At 49.1% G+C, this 23,470-nt stretch overlaps 1 protein-coding gene across 2 annotated transcripts in view; it reads right to left on the bottom strand.

Annotated features, from left to right (window-relative positions):
* SPG7 (SPG7 matrix AAA peptidase subunit, paraplegin) overlaps window positions 1-22,850 on the bottom strand; it is a 38,096-nt gene extending 15,246 nt beyond the window's left edge. Inside the window, exons 1-9 of one of the 2 annotated variants that reach the window (XM_054170027.1) lie at window positions 22,700-22,850; window positions 21,275-21,377; window positions 19,943-20,032; window positions 14,808-15,055; window positions 13,168-13,307; window positions 9,823-9,925; window positions 7,831-7,956; window positions 7,361-7,523; window positions 6,482-6,655 (exon numbers count right to left, since the gene is read on the bottom strand). In XM_054170027.1, coding sequence (XP_054026002.1) covers window positions 6,482-6,655; window positions 7,361-7,523; window positions 7,831-7,956; window positions 9,823-9,925; window positions 13,168-13,307; window positions 14,808-15,055; window positions 19,943-20,032; window positions 21,275-21,377; window positions 22,700-22,831 — 1,279 coding nt within the window. In that variant the 5' untranslated portion in view covers window positions 22,832-22,850. The remainder of the gene's footprint in view (window positions 1-6,481; window positions 6,656-7,360; window positions 7,524-7,830; window positions 7,957-9,822; window positions 9,926-13,167; window positions 13,308-14,807; window positions 15,056-19,942; window positions 20,033-21,274; window positions 21,378-22,699) is intronic. The other variant, XM_054170028.1, reaches the window with a different exon arrangement.
* Between the last annotated feature and the right edge of the window lie 620 nt (window positions 22,851-23,470).

The raw sequence follows: 23,470 nt of genomic DNA, 5'->3' as shown, positions 1-23,470 counted from the left end.
TGCAGCGGCAATCAGCACACCCAGCTCAAGCTACAGTCAGAGGTTTTGGCTCCAGCTCTTAAAGATGAAGGTGGTGTCAGGATTTACAGGCTGCAGTATGAAGGCATCAAAAGCAGGCAGAGCTTCCTGGGGAAGCTGGAGCACTGGCAGCTGGAGGAGGGCAGAAAGGGGCAGGCTGCTTGGGTGGGGAGCCAGAGCTGGTGTTGAATCACTGAACCACACTGTTTATTTATTCCATCCCCCCAGGTGCCTGCAGGCCCCTGGGTATGAGTCACCTGCTTACAGCAGCTTCACCAGCCCCAGCAGCAGCCTTCCCAGGGAAGGGACGTGCCAGTCCCATGTGCTTCCTCGGCTGCCAAGTCACACGCTGCGGAGAGGCAGCTCTGTGCACGTCAGCTGGGTGAGTTTCAGCTCCCTCCAAGCTCCAGCAGAAGAGCTGCCAAATGTGTCAGCGCACAGGAGCTCAGCAGAGAGATTAAGGTTACAGGTAAGTCAGAGGCCTGGCTCTGTCAGCTGCTGCTATCAAGAACCGCGGTTCCTCCTCCCTGCAGGATGCTGTCTGAATAAGCTCCTGGAGAGGATGAAGCTGGCTGCTCCTCAGGCAGGTATCACACTGCACTTGGGAGGGGGATAAATGAGCAGAGCCTGGCAGGCACTCGAGGGACAGCCAGCTCCATTCACACGGCAGGATTAGATGGCACAGTACATCATCTGCTCTGCAGCTGGGAGAACTCTCCTAAAATAGGTCTGTTAGAACAAATATAAAAACCCCAGAACCACTGAGAGCAGCCTCCTCACATCAGCTTCTGCACTACTTGCTCTCAAGCCTGTATCCCTGTGGTGTGAGACACTGCTCTAAGAAATCTACAGCAGCAGCTTCCAGCTCCTGTTACTGTCCCCACTGCAACATCACCTGGCTTCAACCTCTACAGGCAAAGATAAGCCAAAGGAATACTCTAAAAACCACCACCTCAGCCACATCAACAACGAAAAACAGCTCTGAAAATTTAGCCTCAAGAGAACCTTCTTATCTACTGTGCTTACAAATGAAGCCACTTCAAAAAGCAAAGGGAAAAGGGCCCACTTGAACTGGCAAGTGCTCGGCTCCCCACTGACACAGCACGCTGCTTTGACAGGCATCTCATCTGCATTACTGCATTGTGCCCTTCTCTAGCTTCCTTGTTCAGAAGCCTTTTGGACATCATCTGTGAACAGTGCCACTGAAACAGGGCCACCTTCATGAGGGAAGCCTCAGGGTCACACTGCACAGAGCAGGAGAGGGGTCTTGTCTGAGGCGAAGCGCTGCTCCCAGAGGATATCCTGCCTTTTCATTCACAAAGCACAGCCCAGTCCTGCCAAGCTGCTCTCACACACATTCAGGAGATATTTGGGTCACATTCCTCTTCCACTTGTCTGTGGTTTGTGAGAGAAGATTCCCTGTTCAAAGCAGGCACCTGTGCTGACAAAGGCTGGAGCACACGCGGCGCTCGGGGTTTGACAACAGCTTTTGTACACACAGGCTCCCTCCTGTCCCTCCCCTTCTCCCACCCAAATCCCCGTGCTTCCACAGCACAAAGGCAGCCCTCAGAGTGAAGGAAACCAAGGTTGCTTGTAGGAAGCCTGTGTTCAGTTTGGGGCTTCTCACTCTAAGAAGGACATAGAGGAGCAGGTCCACAGAAGAGAAAGGAAGCTGGTCTGGAGAACAAGTCCTCTGAGGAGCAGCTGAAGGACTGGGGTTGTTCACCCTGGAGACAAAGGAAGGTGATGGGAGACCTCCTGACTCTCCACAATTCCCTGAAAGGAGGTTGGAACCAGGTAGGGGTTGGTCTCTTCTCCCAAGGAACAAGTGACAGGATGATGAAATTGCCTCAGGAGAGGTTTAGGTTGGACAAGAGGAACAATTTCTTCCCTGAAAGAGTCATTAAGGCCTGGCCCAGGCTGCCTGGCGAGGCGGTGGAGTCCCTATCCCTGGAGGGGTTTTAAGCCATAGAGATGTGGTGCTGAGGGACATTGATTAGTGGTGACCTGGCAGTGATGGGTTAAGGGCTGGACTCAATGATCTCAAAGGTCTCTTCCAACCTTTAAGATTCTATGAAGAGCACTAAAGCCTGTGTACCAGAGTTCCTGAGAATCAGACTGCCCATTTACCCCATCCAGCTTAGCATAATGGTTATTTTCTTCATGTCCTCAATCTTCTTCCAGCCTGCAGAACAGGTTCCATGTAGCTCTGACTCTCTTCCTCTACCTTCTGAGTAATCTCATTTGAACACAAATCAACAATCACTGCTGATGACTCACAGACCTACTTCTGTGCACATTTCCCCCTCCCCCCCCAGACTAATAGTTAACTCCACTCTCTGGTGCTGCTTTGCAGAACTCCAACCACCAATTTGAACTACAGGCAGTGAAAACAGACTTCTCAACCTTCCATTTCAAGGTTTCCTCATTACAAACACAGCCCACTCCTCTGCTTGTGCTTGGGTAGAACTGTTAACCTCCTAAAAACCCTTATTAATTATCATCCTGGAAACTATTTTGCCACAATGCACACAGCACTGAAGTGTTTGCTTAGGTAACAGGCTCAGTTAGATAACAACACTTCAGGAACGTGTGCCAAGATCTCTGTTGATGGGGACAAGCCAACACTAAGTCCATGTTCCTTCTACTACCTGACAGTCCTTGTCAGCTGTCTCCCAAGTGACAATGCAGACTCCTTGGGCTATTTTTTTCAGTGTGTGTTTGATAAAGGACTTAGCAAAATGAGGACCTCAGTACATGATCTGCAGGAGACAAGAATAAATAGAGGCAATATTACACTAAAAATAAACCCCGCAGCACATGGCAACCAAGGGACTGTCAAAGTATCTGCTGGGGAGAATATTTACCTTCTAAACTCACTTTCCAGTTGACTTCATAGAGTCACAGAATTGTTCAGGTTGGAAAAGACCTTTGAGATCACCAAGTCCAACTGTTAACGCAGCACTGCCAAGTCACCACTAAACCATGTGCCTCAGCTGGGGTTCTTCCAGCTATGGGGACCCCACCACTGCCCTGGGCAGTCTGGGCAAGGCCCTGACAACCCTCAAGGGGAAGAAATTGTTCCTCCTGTCTAACCTAAACCTCCCCTGGCATGACTTGAGGCCATTTCCCCATCTTATTTTGCTTGTTCCTTAGGAGAACAGACCAACCCCCACCTGACTCCAACCTCCTTTCAGGGAGATGTAGAGAGTCAGGTCTCCGCTCAGCCTCCTTTTCTCCAGGCTGAACAACCCCAATTCCCTCAGCTGCTCCTCACAAGGTTTGTGCTCCAGACCCTTCACCAGCTTCACTGCCCTTCTCTGGACCTGCTCCAGCACCTCAATGTCCTTCTTGGGGTGAGGGGCCAAGCACTCAAGGTGTGGCCTCACCAGTGCTGAGCACAGAGGCACAGTCACTGCCCTGCTCCTGCTGGCTACACTATTGCTGATCCAGGCCAGGATGCTGTTGGCCTTTTTGGCCACCTGGGCACATGCTGGCTCATCTTCAGCCACTGTCAACCAACACCCCCAGGGTCTTCTTCCCCAAGCCTGGAGCTTTCACGGGGTTGTTGTGACTCAAGTGCAGGAAGCAGCACTTGACCTTGTTGAACCTCATTCTTTTGGAGCCAGGCCATTGATCCAGCCTGGCCAGGTCCCAGAGTTGAATCCTAATTTCTGAACTGAGACTCAAAAGAAATTAGATATTTTTAGTATAGAGACATGGATTGTACTGACCACATACCCCTGAACAGACCCACGGACCTCCAGTTAATTCAGTGTTAAGCTGCTGCCAGCTCACCCTACTATCATCAGGAAAAAACAACCCAGCCACACCAGGAGTGCTGTTCTGTGTTCCTGCCGTGTCAAGGACACCTACTACAGATAGAGCTGTGAACAGTTAGATTCACTCTGAGTATATTTATGTGCTTGGCCAAGTTGCCTCTCTTAGTGCCTGTGCAAAGTCCCAAGGAACTGCAGACACCTGTTTAAGCTGATTTCTGCTGTTTATGCAGCACTCTGTGTTCCAAGCACCTCCCTCTGATAACTAGATTTCTGTCTGGTCAATAAGGATCTACTGAAAGCTCACTCCTTCCCTTCAAAACCTTCACACAATAAGTGCTGAAGCAGAGAGGGGCCTGAAGGGAGTCTTACTGCAGAACCACTCTACCCTGTGCCATGCTGTGCTCCTGCTCACAGTTTCTCCTCCTCCTGCAGCAAGGGCAGAGATCCAAAATCAGAGCTCTTCTTGTGTGTAGGGTGGAGAAACATCTACCCTTTGCTGAAAGCATTTTTACAAGCCCCAGCTTCTCTCCTCCAACAGGCTGACTCCAGAGCAATTCCCAGAATCACAGAATGATAGGGGTTGGAAAGAATTTCTAGAGATCTTCTAGTCCACCCCCCTTGACAGAGTAGGTTGGCCAGGAAGGCAGCCTTGCTGCTGAGCCATAGGACAGGTTCTACTTCAGCCCCATTTGGCTGCAAACATCCATTTAAAAAGCAGGTTTGCCTCCTTTAACAATGTCTGAAGAGAAGGGAGTGCTTTCAGTGCAGGACTGCTGTGACTCTATGAGACAGCAAGTATCACAGTCAAGGGAAAAGGTGGCTCTGGCCCACAAACAGCAGTGACAAACACTCCCTGATGGACAGGTGCTTAGTTATTCCTTACCCAGCTCAGTAGCAAGATTTAGCAACAGAGTTATCACGAGCTGGGGCAGCACTGCAGGCTCTGAGAGTTATGATTAAGAACAGCCAGAGGATCATTCTTTTTGGCATTCTTTGTATGTGAAAGTGTCTAAGGAAAGGGCCAATTACAGCTAGAAACCATCCAGAAATGTGGCATCAAAGCAGGATTTGTTAGCAAAGCTTCTCTCTCAGAGATCCTGCAGTCAGGCAGATAACATGAGAGGAAGTCAAAGGAGGGGAGAGTTGATCTATTACACTGCTTAAGTCCCTCTGGGACAACTCAACTTTAAACCTTAACAGGCTTTAAACCACTACCTGTCTTAGATGGAATACAGCAAGTGTCCAACAACATTTAATGGCCTGGACCTAGATGTTACCCTCTACAGACAGCACTGCCCTTGCCACCAATTAATTTTCTTCTGCTCCCCTAGTACTGTAAATAACTCTTCTCCAATTGCCAGGGGGACAACACACTCCTGAAGTGAAGCCATTTGCTAGAGTAGGAGTCTCTGGGGTTGCTGCCCTCTGCCAGCTGTGAACTCAAATGCACATTTGCTGTTAATTTTATCAGTAGGTAGATGTTCACGTGGATGTGACACTATGCTCTCTTCTGAGTTTGCACAATCACAAACCAGCTGGCTTCAGGGTTTTCACATGTACTGGATTTAACCCCAAACCCTTAAAAGCTGATATAAATGGCTAGAGTTCCAACTGGTCATCTCCACAGCTTCACCAGAGCTCTATCTTCAGCCCAATGACTGACTTAGGTACCATCACAAAAACCCAGCATAGTGCCTGTTGGAGGGGACCTCTGGAGATCACCTAGTCCAACCCCCTGCTAAAGCAGGGTTACCCAAAGCAGGTTGCCCAGGATCACAATGTCCAGGTGTGTTTGGAATCTCTCCAAAGGAGGGGACTCCACAACATCTTGGGGCAGCCTGCTCCAGGGCTCCAGCACCCTCACAGCAAAGAAGCTCTGGAACAGTCCTGCCTAATTAAGGGACAGATGAAGAGAGATATGCTACAGTGTCTCCAGAAACAGGGACTAAACATGAGGTACATGGCTCAGGCTGGTCCTTAAGGGGATCCCTAATGGTTCTGCAGGAAAACCTGGGTCAGCACGAAACAAGTACTGGACACACAGCTTCCACAAATGCTGTGCTGAACAGCAGCTGGTGCTGCTTTTCCTCTGTACTCAGTGCAGCAGCTGGTGAGGAGGAGAAAGAACAGGGAGAGGGAACCCACTTCAAGTGACCTCTGAAACCAGAGCAAGGCCAGCCAAGGTTTCACTGGTGTCCACACTGGAAAAATCCTGATTTGAAGAGCCACAGCCCCTCCACTATGCAGCAGTCCAAACCACAGTTATCTGTCATACAGATGGTCTGTTAGCAAGGACACGACCAAGCTGTTGTTCTGGGCTTAGTGCTGAAGAGGTTGTGAAGTTCAAGCCAGCCTCAACCCAGGGAAGAGGGGAATGAGATGTGTGTCAGTGCAGTGATTATTACCTCAGGGAGAAGAGAATGCTAAAGAGGCCCGGCAAAGGGCAAGAAGAATGGGCTGCCCAGGGAGGTGGTGGGGTCAACATCCCTGGAAGTGTTTAAGAAAAGCCTGAATGAGGCACTTAGTGCCATGGTCTAGTTGATTAGTTAGGGTTGGATGGTCGGTTGGACTTCATGATCTTGGAGGTCTCATCCAACCTGGCCGAGTCTGTGAAGGTGTACAGGCCAACAGCTTGGATCTGATAAGGGCCCAACTGCTGAGAGGCAGAGAGAAATACTGACCATCCATCTCCACCAGCAGCTGGTTCAGGGTCTGCTCCTCCTCAGCGTTGGCAAAGCCGGAGACGTTGGTGGAGCGCTTCTTGCCCACGGCGTCGATCTCGTCGATGTAGACGATGCAGGGGGCGCGAGCCTGCGCCTCCCGGAACAGGCTGCGGACGCGGGCGGCCCCCAGACCTGTGCAGCGAGAGAAGAGACAAACCTCACAGCTAGAACTGTTAGAGAATGGCATTGCTGCCTCCCAGCCAAGCACCTGCTGCTGGGCAAACCCCCAGTGTGTGACATTTCCTCTCTCAAGGCTCCCAGGCACAAAGAAATAGGCACAGAGCTTGTGTTTCGCCTTTAGGCACCCCTTCTCCTGCAGCTGTTCCGCTCCCGGCTCCCAGCATGAACTCTTCTTCCTTCCACAGGTCAGAAGCAGAAATATTCATCATTTTCCTGCACGCTGATCCTTGTTTGGTCTCAAGAGACCCAGGAGGGAAGAAAAAAAGGAGGAAGATGGAAATCCCAAGGCACAGAGAGGCCATCCTTTCCCCAGCAGCAGGGAGCAGCAGAAAATCCATTGGCACTCTCAGGAAGGAAGCCTCAGTCAATGGCTCTAATAATAGGTACAGGGAAGTTGGAGATAATGCTTTCAGGTGAAGAACCATGGCTGCACGCTGTCAGAAAGAAGCAGCTAGCAATTCAGAGGGCATGCACTTCAGATACTACATAATTAAGTGCTCTCTAACATTGAAACCCTTTTATTTCCAGTAGAAGTACCCAATGTATCCTTCCCATGCAGACAGGCGAAACCTCTCCTTCACAAACAGGGGCAGCGAGCACCCTCCGACTCCACCACAGACTAAGCAAGCTCCACAGCCTTCCTCCTCAGCAGCTTACCTCCTATCACCTCCACAAACTCAGAGCCTGCCATGGCCAGAAAGGGCACTTGGGCTTCCGTAGCCACAGCCTTTGCCAGCAGTGTCTTTCCGCAGCCTGGTGGTCCGAGTAACAAGGCACCCTTGGGCACTTTGGCCCCAAGCTGAAGGTAGCGTTCAGGGTTCTGCAAGGACAACACAGCTCTGTCAGAGCCACAGCTTGCATAAGGCATCTGCACAAGCAAATGGCCTCCCTGAGCTTTCCCATACTGCTTTTGGCCTGAGCATTTCCCATTCTGAGCTGCTGCTAATGCTGTTGTGGAACTGGAAATAGATTTGAGTCATGCTGGCCACAGCATAAAAAGCTCTCGGCTTATTTACACAGCTCAGTATCACAAAGGATGATCAGAAGAACATACCCTCCCTCCTCAGGTCAGCCAGCCCTCCCAGGAGACAGGCAGCAAGCACTTCTTTTGTTCTGCTTTGACATACCTTTAAATAGTCCACAAATTCTTTGACTTCCATTTTTGCCTCATGCATTCCTGCTACATCCTTGAAGCCAATCCCTTTCCCAGACTTGCCATCCACGATGGTGAAACGGGCCATTTTCAGCTGGTTCTGTGGGAGGCAGCACAAGCAGTGAAGGTAAGCTCTGACTCTGGACAAGGCAACACTCTGGAAAGGCTGTTGAACATACTTTGGGGGATGGCACAGCACAGGTGTGAGATGCCCCTAACAAACAACACTAACATGGCTACCACCACACTGGGGTTTCACCAACTTCTGCTTTGGAAACACTTCCCAGACAGATTGACCCAAACTTTACTTATCCACACTGGGAAGAGAGAGAATAAACCTGCACAACTAGTTTGAACACAGTCTAGCTCAAACTCCACATAGACCAGGACAGGAATACTTTAACAATGAGCAGAATTCCCCTCACCAACCCCCTTTTATTTGGGATTTCTAAACAATCTGATCCTCAGTACACATGGGATAGCTCTAGTTTTAAGGAATACCTCCTGCCAGTGGTAAATAATGACCAGTATTATCTTGCAAATGCATTTAAACAGACATTGTCTGCTGCTGGGCTCCTCTGCAACAACCCAGGACAGAACTATAGGTTCTCAAATTCACCAGACACCAGATTTCAGTCTTCTGGTGTGTGTTAAACCACAGTGACAGTCAAAACAAGACTTTAAATGTCCTACTTGTAGCTGCTCATCATGTTCTACTGAAAACAGCTACTAAGAAATTGCCTTTTTTGGGTTTTTTTTGAGAAGAAAGTTCACAGCTTCTCAGGCCTGAGAAACAGCAGCTCCTACAAGTGAAGAGTTAAACAGGCAGAGCCTAGCTGTCCCCACTTAGGCAAAGACAGAAGCTTGTCCTCAAGGCCCTCATTATTCACCACTTTAGAATACTCTCCTCTGAACAGCTGCATCCCTTTGTGTAAAGAGAATCCCAAAGCCAGAAGAGAACTGCAGAAAAGACTGAGTGGGAATTCTAACAAGGGACTGAATTCACCCTGTTTTCATCCCAAAACCCCTGTGGTCAACAGTAGTCACCCCAGGCTGATTTCTACACTTCCATCAGCTGATCCAGGCAAGGCTGGGAGAGGGGAGGAGGAGATTTGATTTGACTGATGTTGCAAGTGAGGCATGTGGCTTGAGCAGGACAGGCCAACACATAATGAAATCCAGAATCAAACCATATTTTATAAATGGAGAACTCATTCTGCAGAAAGCAGCAGTTCCTGGCTGTACGGGAGGCATATTGGCAGCACCCAGCAAAAAACACCATCTGCAGCTGCAACACATTAACAGGCTTTGAAAACAGCCCAGCAAACTGGCCAGCAGCTTCTCCCAGCTCAGCCCTTCCTGCCACCGGGGAGAGAGAGGGCCTTGGCTGCACACCAAGACAGCAAAAAATGCAAGATGGTAAAGGGTCCAAAGCACAGATCTTGTGAGGAGCAGCTGAGGGAACTGGGGTTGTTCACCCTGGAGAAAAGGAAGGTGAGGGGAGACCTTCTGGCTCTCTACAACTCCCTGAAATTAGGAGTTGAAGCCGTGTGGGGGTCAGTCTTCTCCCATGGAACATGTGACAGGATGAGAAGGGGAGGTTTAGGTTGGACACAAGGAACAATTTCTTCCCTGAAAGAGTCATTAAGCTCTGGAACAGGATGCCCCCAGAGGTGGTGGAATCCCCATCCCTGGAGGGGTCTTGAAGCCAGAGAGATGTGGTGCTGAGGGACATGGCTTAGTGGTGACCTGGCAGTGCTGGGTTAACAACTGGTCTTGATGATCTTGGAAGTCTCTTCCAACCAAAGCAATTCTATGATTCTGTGTGTTAAGACTGGAGAGCCGTCGGCAGTGGCTAATTCTCATCCTGCCTTGACCTTGCTGGGGAAAGGGGCAGAGGTGAGGCCAGCAGAAGTCAAGACTAGCCACAGAGCTGCAAAACAACACGAAGATCCAGGATACTCACGAAAGCATTGAATCCTCCTGCCCGGCCTGCCACTCTAATGAGGCGGAAGATGCTCCACAACATGGACACGGCCATAAGCGTCACTATCAGGGAAAAGATATCACTAGGACAAAAGCAAGACAGGGACAAACTGAAGGGTCTGGCCACAGCTTGGTGGGTATTACTCAAGCTAGCAGTGCAGGGTTAACAGCTGGACTCCAGCTGAAAGGGTTTTCCCAACCTGAACGGTTCTGTGATAATTCTTCGCAGTATTTTAAAGGTCCTGACATTTAGGCTGCGAATGCAGCAAGGAGCAAACATGACTAAGAAAATGGAACCTTTACAGGGTTCTTACATATATATAAACCCCAATCCCCCTCCCCCCCCCCCCCCGCCCCAATTACATAACCTAAAAAAGTTAAACAGAGGACACTGGCAAACACTGCTTACAGCTGTGGAAGAAATTTGACCTCCCCTCCCCCTTCAGAGGCATTTCTACTTCTAAAACAAGAAGGACCTTCAGGCAGTCAAATCACCCCCAAAGCACAGCCTAGTGGGGCTGGCAGTGCTTCCAAAGGGAGCTCACTGTACAAGACTCTGTCCAGCAACACTAGGGAGATTCCAACACCCCTAATTCTGGCAGAAATCCCAGCGTGGGTCTCCTGTTAAAACTCTGCTCTTAGTCTGGTTGGCTTTCCCTGGTCAAGTCCCTCAGAAAACCCTTCAGGTCAGCACGAAGTGCCACAGCAACCAACATCAACTTGCAGATCCTTTGCAATACCAACAGCTTTAGGAGACAGATGAAGAGCAGAGATGACACTGCAGGGCTAACAGAGTTACAAGACAAACTTGCTGAGGACAAATACCCTGTGAGCTCTAACCAAGGGATGCTTTCAATAGAAGGAAAATGTCAGATGAAAGGCTGAGATTTGTGGGACTCTCTTCTGCTTCACATGCCTGTGAAGTCATCTGGGCTCACCAGACTTCTGTGTCTTATCTTTAAATTAAGAACATGTGTTCCATCTCTCACAGAGGGATGATTTACTGAAGCAAAGGGGACCAGCCTGTGCTATGCACCCAGCTGCATTTGCTCTTTCTTGGTGAGAGATCCCCGGCAGCACCAGAAACAAAGTCACCTTCAGTTTGTCAGCTATGCAAACAGGATTAATTCTGAAACACCTTTTAAATGTCCATGTCTCAGAATAGACTAAATCCAAGTTGCAAGTGCACCTCACAGGTTCAAACTCCAGCAAGAGACTCTGGATTCTTCAGGTGTTCATCAAGCATCCTGAGAGACTTCAGACCCTACTGTATCTCCTAATAATCTCTTGTCAAGGGCAGGCAAAGCAGCCTGTGCTGGTGGCTAACTCTCTAATCTACTCTTCCTGTTACACACAGATCTGGAAAAGTTGGCAAGTTCTGAGTTTCAACTGAAGGTCTCATACTGCATGATCAATTACAGGCATCTTCATACAAACCATGTATGGAAGACATGCAAATGTTGTTCAGAGGACCCCTCACTAGATGAAAATCCATTCCAGGCATCCACACACGTGCAAACATGACATTTGCTTTACATTTCGTTCAGCATGAGTGGGACATGGGCCTGCAGGAGCTGGGCAGAGGGGGCCACAAAAATGATGTGAGGGCTGGAACACCTCTGCTGTGAGGACAGGCTGACAGCTGGGGTTATGCAGCCTGGGCAAGACTTCAGGGAGATCTTCTTGTGGCCCTTCAGGACTTAAAAGGGGCTGATCAGAAAGCCAAGGACAGACCTTTTAGCAGGGCCTGTTGTGACAGGACAAGGGGGGATGGGATTGAACTAAAAGAGGGAGATTTAGACTGGATAGAAGGGAGAGATTTTTATATTGGAGGGGGTGAGGCCCTGGCCCAGGATGTCCAGAGAAGTGGGAGATGCTCCATCCCTGGAGCCACTCCAGGTCAGGTTGTTTATGGCTCTGAGCAACCTGTTCTAGCTGCAGGTGTCCCTGCTGACTGCAGCAGAGTTGGACTAGATGAGGTTTAAAGGTCCCTTCCAACCCAAATCAGTCTGTGATTCTCTGGTATTGCTGCCTGGGAGCTACCACAAGCAGACAATGGTTCTCTGCACAGTGCACAAGGAGGTAACCAGGACTTCTTGCCAGAGGATAGCAGCATGATGCTGTCTGATGATGGACTTGCTCAACAGCCCAGTGAGCGAGCTCCACAAGTCAGTTCTGTAAGCTGGACCCCATAAATCCTGTCCTTAACAGAAGGGCAAATAACCTTCTCATCAGCAGTGACCACAAGCCACCAATACAGATGAGAGCACAGAATAAAGCCCAGCCAGTGCTCTGCAACCCTTTGTCAGATCTTCCCTCCTCTCACTCATGAGAGCTTATTTCAGAACTTGAGGTTTTTAAAACCAGAGCTCTTGGTTCCACATAACAGAACAGGGCTGTAAGTTTAGCAAAAGTATTCCTCTCACTGAGATTTTTGTGCAGCAGCATCAAAGCTGCTCTGCTCAGTATGTGGCTTGCAGCTGGAGCAAGCACCAGTGTGGGCTCCCCTCTGATCTACAGCTATTGGAGAACCAGGCCAAACCTAGGTGTTTATTTTTACAGCCTGAACCACCACCACAGGCCTTCCTCCAGGCATTTGAAGAGGGAAAGGCTCACTGCACCACCAGCACTCTCCACAGAGCAGGCTGTAACACTACTTGTTGAGTCAGGATTTCTACCACACTCAATAATTGATTACAAGGACAAGAAGTGCTTAGTGCTCAGACTTTCCTCAGGCTTGCTGAAGCTGACCTGAAATATTCTGCTCTACTGGATGCTGCAGTTCCAGACACCTCCTCGGGACCCTCACTTTCAAAAGGTTAAGCTACATCTACACCATGCCTATTTCTGAAAGGCAGGGTAAGTGTTCCAAAACTGAGGCCACTTCTTTGTTCTATATTTATACAATAACTTAGTTGAAAGTGACTTTCCTGTCCAAGTGATAAATGTTCACTTGGGGAGACTCTATCTCTCCCTGCAACTCCCTGAAAGGAGTTTGGAACCAGGTGGAGGTCAGTCTCTACTTCCAAATAACAATAGGACGAGAGGAAATGACCTCAAGTTGTGCCAGGGGAGGTTTAGGTTGGACACAAGGAATGACTTCTTCCCTGAAAGAATTGTTAAGCTCTGGACCAGGCTGCTCAGGGCAGTGGTAGAGTCTCCACTCATGGAGAGGTTTCAAGTCTGTGGAAACGTGGTGCTGAAGGACATGGTTTAGTGGTGACCTGGCAGCGCTGGGTTAACAGTTGGACTTGATGATCCTAAAGGTCTCTTCTAACCAAAGTGGTTCTATGATTCTAAGAGTAAGCATAAAACTGTGTCATACTTTCCATAAAAGCCAGGATGCTTGTAGGAAACAGGGATTCTCTCTCTCTCATCAATATTCAGCTCGTCCTCCGCAGCTCTCAGCTTCTCTTCAAACTTGTCAATGTTTGCCACCCTCATTGTGTACAACAGGGTGACATTCTGGGGACAGGAAATCAAAAGCAGCACATAAGCATTGCAGGATAAGGGCAGAGCAAAGATCAGCAGCACACAACATGGGCAAGTCAGATAAAAGTTAACCTGATGTTACAGCCTTTGATGCTGCACTGCTCAACTTAGGAGCAGATAACTGACACCAGGGCTCCAAAGAACTCAGGGACAGCTCTAAGCCTAAAAGTCAAGAACCAAGACTCAGCTCTCCAGAAACAAGGAGATGAAACAACTTTGCATGGAAGCTGAAGGATGGAGTTTTATAAACCTAGTTTTACTGCCACCGTGGGCTCAGACAACATTTTGTATTACACAAGGAAAAATACATCATGGGAAGGAGGTGACTTAACCTTCCTTGTTTCTGTGTCCATCAGAAATTAACTTCATCCAGCAGTCTGCAAATGGACCATAAATCACTGAACAAAATGGAATGTATCCAAGAAGAGGATTTTAATCTCTCAAGCCAGTTTGTAATGCCTCTGAGTGGCAACTCCTGGAAGCAAGCATGTGATAAAACTTTGCTGTGTTTCCATTTTGGAAGATTTAGGAAGGAAGTCTGACAGCTTGAGAGAAAACTCAAAATTAAAACCAAACAGGAAAACATTTTTGAAACAAGGTCTAGTAGTAAGAGGTTACAACCTTCTGCACACCTTCTCACACACCAGACTGAGCTGGCAGAAAAAAACCCTACATAATTTCACCTGCTTTTTAGACATAACACAAGATGTTCTTCCAGGCCATTATTATTATTACCATTGAAACTAAAAGTCTGACTTTCCAGGTTGATGTGAGCACCAGAAGTTCCCTAAATTTTAAAACACAAGAAATTCAAAGAGCAAATTTACCAGCTAGAGTTTTACTTGGGTGTTAGGAGCAGGTTCCTTACCATGGTGGAACACTGGAACAGGTTGCCCAGGGAGGTAGTTGAAGCCTCATCCCAGGAGATATTCAAGACCTCATTGCTCTCTACAACTACCTGAAAGGTGGTTGTAGCCAGGAAGGGGTTGGTCTCTTCTCTCTAGCAACCAGCACCAGAACAAGAGGACACAGTCTCAAGCTGTGCCAGGGGAAATTTAGGCTCGAGGTGAGGAGAAAGTTCTTCACAGAGAGAGTCGTTCATCATTGGAATGTGCTGCCCAGGGAGGTGGTGGAGTCACCATCCCTGGAGGTGTTCAAGAGGGGATTGGATGTGGCACTTGGTGCCATGGTCTAGTCATGAGGTCTGTGGTGACAGGTTGGACTCAATCTTTGAGGTCTCTTCCAACCTTAGTGCCTTAGTGATACTGTGATAAGGCTTGACAGCACTCTGAGCAACCTGATCCAGTTGAGGATGCTCCTGCTTACTGCAGAGGGAGGTTGGCCTAGATGACCTTTAGAGGTCCTTTCCAACCCAGCCCATTCTGTGATTCTATGACTGTATACATTCATTAATTCAGTTCTCTCCCCCAGGTTATCCTTGGCTCAGTCATCCCAAGGCAGAATGCCACTCACGACTTGTCCATGAGGACTTCCTCCAGGGTGCAGGTAAATTTCCACAATGTCACTCTCGGGCACCACTTCGATTCTCTGAACCTCCCCCTTGGCCAGCATCTCGTTCAGAAAGTAGTTCCAGGAGATGTTGGTCCCTTCTCTGTTGTCACCAACCATGAAGCGAAACATCAGCACTATGCAGGTTACGATGAGCAGCGCCCGCAAGCGCTCCAGATGCATCTGATTCTCCCTCCTGCGTTTCTCTTCCTCTTCAGGAAACAGGAAAGAAAGAAGATATGAGCATGACCTTGTGGAGAAGGCACAGTTAAATCATAGAATCATCAACCAGGTTGGCAAAGCAAGGATTAACACGCTGGTAGCTTCTGGGGGCCTTTTTTTGTTGTTGTGTGTTTGGTTTCTCCTGAAGGACCAGACTCAGAGGCAGTACCTAAATCACACTGCACAGGCAGTTTGCTGGCTTGGCTCACAAAGGAGGTTGTGTGACTTGTCCAAGGTTATGCAACTGAGTCAGTGTTTTGGACTGTGTGACTTTCCCAGACCTTTCTGGCTTCTCAGCTGTCAGACCACAGAGCCTCGGCTGTACACGTGCAACAGCACCAGGTCAGAAGCCTGGTTATGAAAGCACAAGGATCTAAACTTCATAGTTGCCTGCAAGGAGACACATTCTGCACCCTCTCAGCCAGCAGAATTCTGATTACAGCTATATTCAGCTGGTCCCCAGTGCCCCTAAAGCCAGGTAGTGAGGCACTGTGAACTCATGATGTAGGATAATCACTTTTGCTTTAATTGCTGCTTCAGTGATTGGAGGAACTGAAACATGGGCGAGCTGAAGAAAGCTTCTCACTTCCACAAGTTAAGGATTGTGTACAAAGGCAGACAGCAATCCCAGACACAGTCTGAAGAGCTCTGATCAGCAGATCCTGGTCCAAGAGACTTCAAATGATGACTCCACTACAACCATTACAATCCCATCCAGTGTCATTCTGTTCCAAAATGAGAGGTTATATTTCTCATCTAGCCTAACACAGATATAGGCCAAACAAAGCCAAAGTTGCTAAAACTCAACTTCACAAATGATTATCACAGAATCAGACTGGGTTGGGTTGGAAGGGACCTTTAAAACTCATTTAGTCCAACCCCTGTGCAGTCAGCAGGGACATCCACAGCTAGAGCAGGTTGCTCAGAACCCCAGACAAGCTGAACTGGAATGGTTCCAGGGATAGGGCATCTCCTACCTCTCTGGGTAACATGGGACAGTGTCACAGCACCCTCAGTGTCAAAAATTTCTCCCTTCTATCCACTCCAGATCTCCCTCTTTTAGTTCAAACCCATCATCCCTTGGCCTGTCACAACAGGCCCTGCTCAAAAGTTTGTCCTCATCTTTCCTATCAGCCCCTTTAAGTACTGAAAGGCCAAAGCAATGCTTCCACATCACTGTTGCTAATACATCCACTGGAAAGTATTAAAAAGCAAGTAAAACCAGTCATAGTGCCACTGGTAAATCCCACAGCCCAGTGTTATAAGAGATAATTGCATCCTGGCAAGTTCCTGATCTGCTGGCCTAAGAGCAGCAATGCTTCTCCTCCCCAAGAAAATGCCAGCAGTTGCAGTGACTCTGAATCAGCACAGGAGACATGAGGTGCAGCTTCCCTGTGCTTATGAATCACTGCAACAAGATCCATGTCTGAACAAAACCAAAGTGATTTTCCCCCAAGCTACACAGCTAACCTGATGTTTAACTTGTCTACATTAAGGATCAGTATCAAGGAGGGATTCCCATACTAGATGTGCTTTCCTCCACCCTCTACTGATGATGACATAAGAGAAAGGGGTGGTTTGGTTTGGTTTGGTTTGGTTCAAGCATTTGCCACCACATTTTTTTCAGACTCTTTATCTCCCTCCTGTGAGGGTGCTGGAGCCCTGAAGCAGGCTGCCAAAGAGGTTGTGCAGTCTCCTCTTCTGGAGAGATTCCAAACCTGCCTGGACATTGGGATCCTGGGCAACCTGCTGTGGGTGCCCCTGCTTTAGCAGAGTGGCTGGGCTGGATGACCTCCAGAGGTTCCTTCCAGACCTCCCCGTACTGGGATTCAGGGATTTGTGCTACAGAAGCAAATTTACAGTTCTGTGGTCTGCAGAGGACTGCCACAGCACAGATCAGTGTCAATGCTAGCAGGTGTTTGAGCTGTCAAGATGACAACAAACTTCTCCTCCTCTTCCCAGTCAGATGTGGGTGTTTTTGTTACATAATTTAGCCCTTGTTCTGGATACACAATTTCCCATGCACATGGCATACATAAATCCTGATCCACACCCAGAAATCAATGAATTCTGCAGCCCTGGCCTGCCACTGCCTCTGCCTGCTGCAGCCCAGATCTGATTTAGCTGCAAATTCCCAATGAACGTTCTGACACTTGCATCTATCACCAGCCACCAATCAGACCCTACACACACTGCAACCAAACCTAGGGACAAACACATGACCCAGCCAGCTGCTAAAAAAAGTACTCTGTCCTTCAGCTCTGCAGCATCATTTTTCACTCATTTCCCAGCTCTGCTCCACATTTAACAGGAAAAGCTTGCTCCTAAATAGAAACAAAGCAGCTTCTCAGATAAGGTCAGCATTTCAAAGAGCAGTGACAAGCCCAGACACTGAGTCCACCCCAGACACTTTGTTCAGCAGTGCCATCTCCTCACTTGTGTTATCTGCTAGATCCAGCTACATTAGAACAAAGTAATTTATCACAGAGCTGCAGGATGACCTCCACTATGGTCTTGTTAAAGAAAATTAAAACATGGCACAATAGAGGTCTTATTGTGGGAAATATCCTGAAAAGCTAAGCAAATTCTAAATAAAAAGGAAGATGAGAAGAGAAGAGAAGAGAAGAGAAGAGAAGAGAAGAGAAGAGAAGAGAAGAGAAGAGAAGAGAAGAGAAGAGAAGAGAAGAGAAGAGAAGAGAAGAGAAGAGAAGAGAAGAGAAGAGAAGAGAAGAGAAGAGAAGAGAAGAGAAGAGAAGAGAAGAGAAGAGAAGAGAAGAGGACTACTCTAGAAAAGTGAGCAACAACAGCAAGAAAGTCCATCTACCACTATGTAAGTTCTGGGGAGATGTCAGAGTCAACTAAAGCACTTATTTTTGTATTAGATTTCAATGTGAAGATGAATACAGAATGTTCCAGAGCATGCAAGGGAAGATTATCACAGGGTCACTGGATATCCTGACACAAAAATTCTCCAGTTTGTAGCAATTCCAGTTTCTAGGATTAAATTGTCTGGGACCTTTAACCTACAGCTGAGTAACTGCAGGCAAAGCCACCGTTTCTAGAAAGCTCAAAGGCAACACAAAGCTTTTCTCCACTCTGCATTTAAGGACAATATCAATTTATTTCTAACCTTATGCCTCCACAGCACAACCACCATGCTGCACCATAAGCCAACCCCCAGCATTCAGTAAATGAGAACCAGTCCCTGGATGTGACACTTGCAAGCAGCAGCTGTGGGAAGGCTTCCAGCTCTTGGGTCTCAACAAGCCTGTGTGAAGCAATGATTTGCCATTAACCCCACGCCTGAACTCTCCGATTAAACGCTCGCAAGGGCTGCAGTGACAGTTTGAAGAGTTCTCTTTAATAATTACTGCAGAGAGAAGGATTCTCCTGGGGACACAGGGCAGCGTTCCACCTCCCAAAGCCAAGCTATCCATTAATCAGGGGAGAAAAGAGGCCACTGAATGCAGCATGTTACTGTTTACTGATTTTTAACAGCCACGGCGCTTGCGAGGCGCTGCGCTCGGTCACCCTGTGTGGTCTCGCGAGCACCAAGGGCACCAACCTCTAAGCTCTGACCCCCTCAACGAAGACTCTGTGACACCTGCACCCACATCCTACTGCTGACCTCAGCCCCATGGAAAGGATCAAACAGGCAAAGCAATCATAGACACAGCGTGGCTGGATAAAGACCTTTAAGTTGATCAAGTCCAACCATTAAGTAACGCTGCCAAGCCTGGTCCCTTGGCACCATGTCTCTGCCTCGTGAAAAAACCTCCAGGCATGGGCATTCAACCACTTTCCTGGGGAGCCTGTCTCAGGGTTTGAGAACCCTTTCAGTGAAGTAGCTTCTCCTAATGTCCAACCTGGAGCAACTTGAGGCCATTTCCTCTCATCCTGTCAGCTTGATCCCTTGGAGAAGAGACAAATGCCCACCTGGCTCCAACCTCCTCTCAAGGAGTTGTACAGAGCCAGAAGGTGTCCCCTGAGTCCCCTTTGCTCCAGGATGAACAACTGCAGCTCACACAGCTGCTTCTCACAAGACTCGTGCTCTTCACCAGCTTCCTCATCCTTCTCTGGACCTGTTCCAGCACTTCAATGTCCTTCTTGAAGTGAGAGGCCCACAATTCAATCCAGTACTCAAGGTGCAGCCTCGCCAGTGCTGAGTACAGGGGAATAATCCCTGTCCTGGTCCTGCTGGCCACACTATTGCTGATCCAAGCCAGGATGCTGGTGGCCTTTTTGGCCACCTGGGCACATGCTGGCTCATCTTCAGCTACTGTTGACCAACCCCCCCTCCCCCCCCCCCAGGTCTTCACTTTAACAAAAGTCCCATACAGCAGGATGCCCACAGCTTAGGCAGTGGAAGAGGTGCAAAACCCAGCACCTAGGACAAGTGACTCAAAAGTCCAAGAATTCTGAGCAAGTGCCACTAGTAACTCAGCTAAGGACTCTTTAATCAATCTGTTTTTAACTTTAAGCTCTGCAAATCACTAGAAGCAGAGATGCATCCAGTGCGAAGGTAAATGAAGTAAGAACCAGGATCCAGTTATGAAGTCAAACTCAACTCTTTAAGTTTACTAAGACAAAATGATCTACAACAAAACCTCCAAATCAAAATTCAGTTCCTCTTTGTAAAGCAGCAAAACTAAGACAAAGAAGTTATTTGCTCAGGATGCAGGCTGGCACAGAATCAGTTTCATGATTTGTTTGAAATCAAAGCCAAACTTCCCCTGCACACATCTCAGCCATAGGTGAGTTACAAGTCGAGGTTTACAGTGCCTAGAGACAGCATTAAGGTGGCTCTTCCATGCTGTCCCCCCCTTACCCCTCACACACACAGAGAGTTTATTTCATTGAGTCTTTTTGGCACATACCCTCATCCTCCTGCGGAGATTTCTTTTTGAACCCTCCATTCTTCTGGTTACTCCTCTGAGAGCTTGAAGTAGTCAAATAGTAAGTGCTACCTGCAGGCAAGCAGAGAAGTAGTCATTACCAGAAGACCTCAGGAGAGGTCTTCTGATGATAGAAGTGGATTGAAGATGACATGTGGGCTCCTAATCCAGCCAAGCTCACAGCTCCGTTTGTGTGCCGGGGAAAGGGGGCAGCCTCAGCAGAGCGAGCAATGGGCAGGACACGCTCCTTGGTCGCTTACATAACGTAGGTATTCTGACAAGTCAACCAAAACACAGCTTTGTTCAGGGATCATTTCCATGTGGCCAAGACAATAACCTGGTGAAACAGCCTCAGTGTTGAAATATGCACATTTCCCAGGGTATAAACCCTGGTGTGGGCACTTAAGGACACTCACACTAGGAACTGGAAATGCTTGTGAAAAAGAGATGTGCACAGTGGAGCAAATGCAGCTTTCCCAGCCAGTGCTGTGAGGGTACCCTAATAAAGCCAAGAAAGCAAAGCTACAGTCTGATTCACAGCTGCTGCTACAAAACAATAAGCAAAGGCTTTTCCAACCAGGAAAATGCAAAAAGGACAGCAAATTCCATTTCTCATGGTCTTCCAGAAAGGCTCCAAAAGGAGAAGAGGGCCCCAGAAATCGTTGTTCTTTGTATCCCCTGCTAGATCTACCGGAGGATTCGCTGACACTTCAAGGATTATACATACATTTTAACTTTGACTTAAACAGCCAAGGGAAAGCAGCCAAAGCTCACCAGGCTCATGCTGGCCAGAAGAGCTGTAACCAGATTTGCTCACATCTCAAAGGGACCAGCAAACTTGTTTGTCCAGTTTGAAGAGAGTAGTGAGAAGAATAATTGGTTTTGGTTCACCCTTTGGTGCTTTTGCTCGAGGAACTCGGGTAGCATTTTCTAACACAGCCTTTAACTGGCTCCAGTGCTTTCAGCAAGGTCAAGATGATTTCTGACAGAGGTCAGTGACATTTGCATCTTGGGTTTTGCCAAGGAGGCAGAGAAAGATTCTCTACTTTGAAGCCTGCATTGTTAAAATTAGCTTCTAGAGCTAATGACTCAAGTGCTTACTTGATCACGCTGAGCTCCTTGTGGCAAGGTGCTGCTGTTCATCCCTGTCACCAAACAAAACCCTACAACCTCTGCAGAATGCACACAGCTCCCAAAGCCAACATCAGAAAAGCTTCATTTCAGTTTCAGGAATGCAGTTAGGACAGGCAAATATTCAAGCTAAGTAAGGCCTTTTGCCCTCCTTCCCATGCCCAGTTGCCTTTTGGGACTCACCTAAGAGATTCCAAAGCCTGACTGGATCTCGAATTATGTGTTGTTTCACCAGGACCCCACCAACACCTTGATGTGTAGGGGAAAGCCTTTGTGACAGAAGGGTCTGAGGAAGAAGAAAGAGAAAAAAAATATAACTATTGGAAAAGTACAGTGGCTGCTTAACCTTTTTTTGTATGCTGTGAGACTAACACTTCTAAACATGAAAATATGGTGGGTAAGTTGCAGGACCAGCACCTGGGAGACCTCAGTATTATTCCTGGTTGTGCTGCAGACTTGCCATGAAACTGCAGATATTGATTAGAACCCAGTTTAAAGAAAACACTTGTAAAAATAGAGTCCATTTTTTAATCTTTTTTTCTGCCTGTATCTCTGTGTATAATCCCAAAGATAACGCTGCAGTTGAAATTTACATGTAAAGGCAACTTCACAACATTTGAACTAACATTCACTGATACACCAAACACAAGTCTTGCCCCTTCTCTGATTTGCAGTTCCTCTCTCACCACTCTGCTCTACTGCACAGGCACAAATTTCTGTGCAGCAAAGGAGACAGGGTCACTGGCAAAGCTGAAATCCCTCACCCTTTTTTCCCAGGTTTGCTGGGCAGCAAGGCAACTGCTTGTGCTCACCTAAGAGCATGACTTCTTGGGACTGATACTCTCTAGAACAGAACAGTTTTTGACCAGTTTAAACTGGCTACAGAAAAAGTGATTCACAAAGCACAACTCATCTTTCCTCCACTGCCTACTTCCACAGTCAGTGCTTCTTCCCAGCTCTGAAAATGACTATGAAACAGTTACAAATCATGTTGGAAGTCTCGTTTAAGCAAGACCTTAGACTTCTGCATTAATTAAGGGACCGCCTTGTGATAGCAGTAGTACTTCAAGGCGGGGAAAACACATCTGTGGTGCATATCGATGCCGCAGATGCAGGGATCACAAGAGATGCAAAGAGCCAGCACAAATAAAGTGAGGAAAAAAACCTTTAATAAATATTTTCTTGTTTATGACAGCAAAAGTGTTCTTTCCACACGATATTCTGCCCCAGATTACTGCATGAGCCTGGACCTTGGGGACGGTCTATCCCGAGAAATCCTCCAGGAAAGCCTGTCTCGAAGAGCCCGTTTCGCCAGAGAGTTGAGTGCTGATCCAGTTTCCCCCCCTTGTCCTTCTCTGGTGCACCCGGCCGAGCCCTGCTCCCCCGGGGGTACGCTACCCTCCGCGCCAGTCAAGGGCCGGGGACGTCGCTGCGGAGACCAGGCGAGGAACCCCATGAGGCAGCAGCACAGAGGGGCCCAAGGCCCTCACGCCGCACGGCCTCCCCGCCCGGTGGCTCCGGCAGCCGGGCCCGGTACTCCACGCTGCACGGGGGAGGCGAGGTCCCGCCCCGAGGCCGGCCCACTCCGCTCCGCCGCCATCCCGTTACCTGCAGGCCGCGTCCCCCGCTGAGGGGCCCGCCACCGGGCCGCGGGCGAGCCCGGGCCCAGGCCGATGCGGGTGACAGGGCAGGCCGCCGCCAGCAGCTGCAGCGGCCCCGAAGCAGCAGCAGCAGTGCCATGACCCGCCCGCCGTCTCGCTCCGCCTGGAGACCTCTGAGCAGGGGTAGCGGCTGCTAGCGGGAGCCGAAGGGCCGCAGAGGGAAGGGCCGCGCCGGCAGGCCGCCGCGCCGGGAGCCAGAGGCCTCAGCGACGACGGAAGTGCTCGGTGAAGAGCGAGCGGCCATCTTGGAAAGGGGCCCGTAGCGCCAGCACTGCCATGCCTCAAGATGGCGGAGACGACCACCAGCGGCGGGGCGGAGCCTATGCGCCTTGGCCCCGCCCCGCGCAGGGGCTGCTGGGTCGGCCCGCGCCGTTACCGCGGCAACGGGGATCCCGGGCCCGGGAGGCCTCTGGCCTCGCTCCTGTGTCCCGGCCAAGCCCCAGCCCCAAGGGCCCCACAGTCCAACCCCGCCCAGGGCCCGCCCTGCCGAGATCCACGCAGCCCGGCCTTGGACCGGCACGTCCCTCAGCTCTCTTTTGGCCTGGATCGTCTGCTCCGGCCTTGGCCGGGGCCCACAGAGCGCTGCCCGGCCAGTCCCACCAAGGCAGGCTGCCTTGTACAGACGACCGCCGGCCGAAGGCCTGCCTGGCCAGGTCCCCGCGAGAAAACAGTTCTCACCGCGCAGTCAGGCCCTGCAGCCAGGCGTTGTCCATGCCCT

This window comes from Dryobates pubescens, chromosome 19 (genome assembly GCF_014839835.1).
Source record: "Dryobates pubescens isolate bDryPub1 chromosome 19, bDryPub1.pri, whole genome shotgun sequence".
NCBI lineage: Eukaryota > Metazoa > Chordata > Aves > Piciformes > Picidae > Dryobates > Dryobates pubescens.
This window is presented reverse-complemented; position numbering and strand designations above follow the sequence as displayed.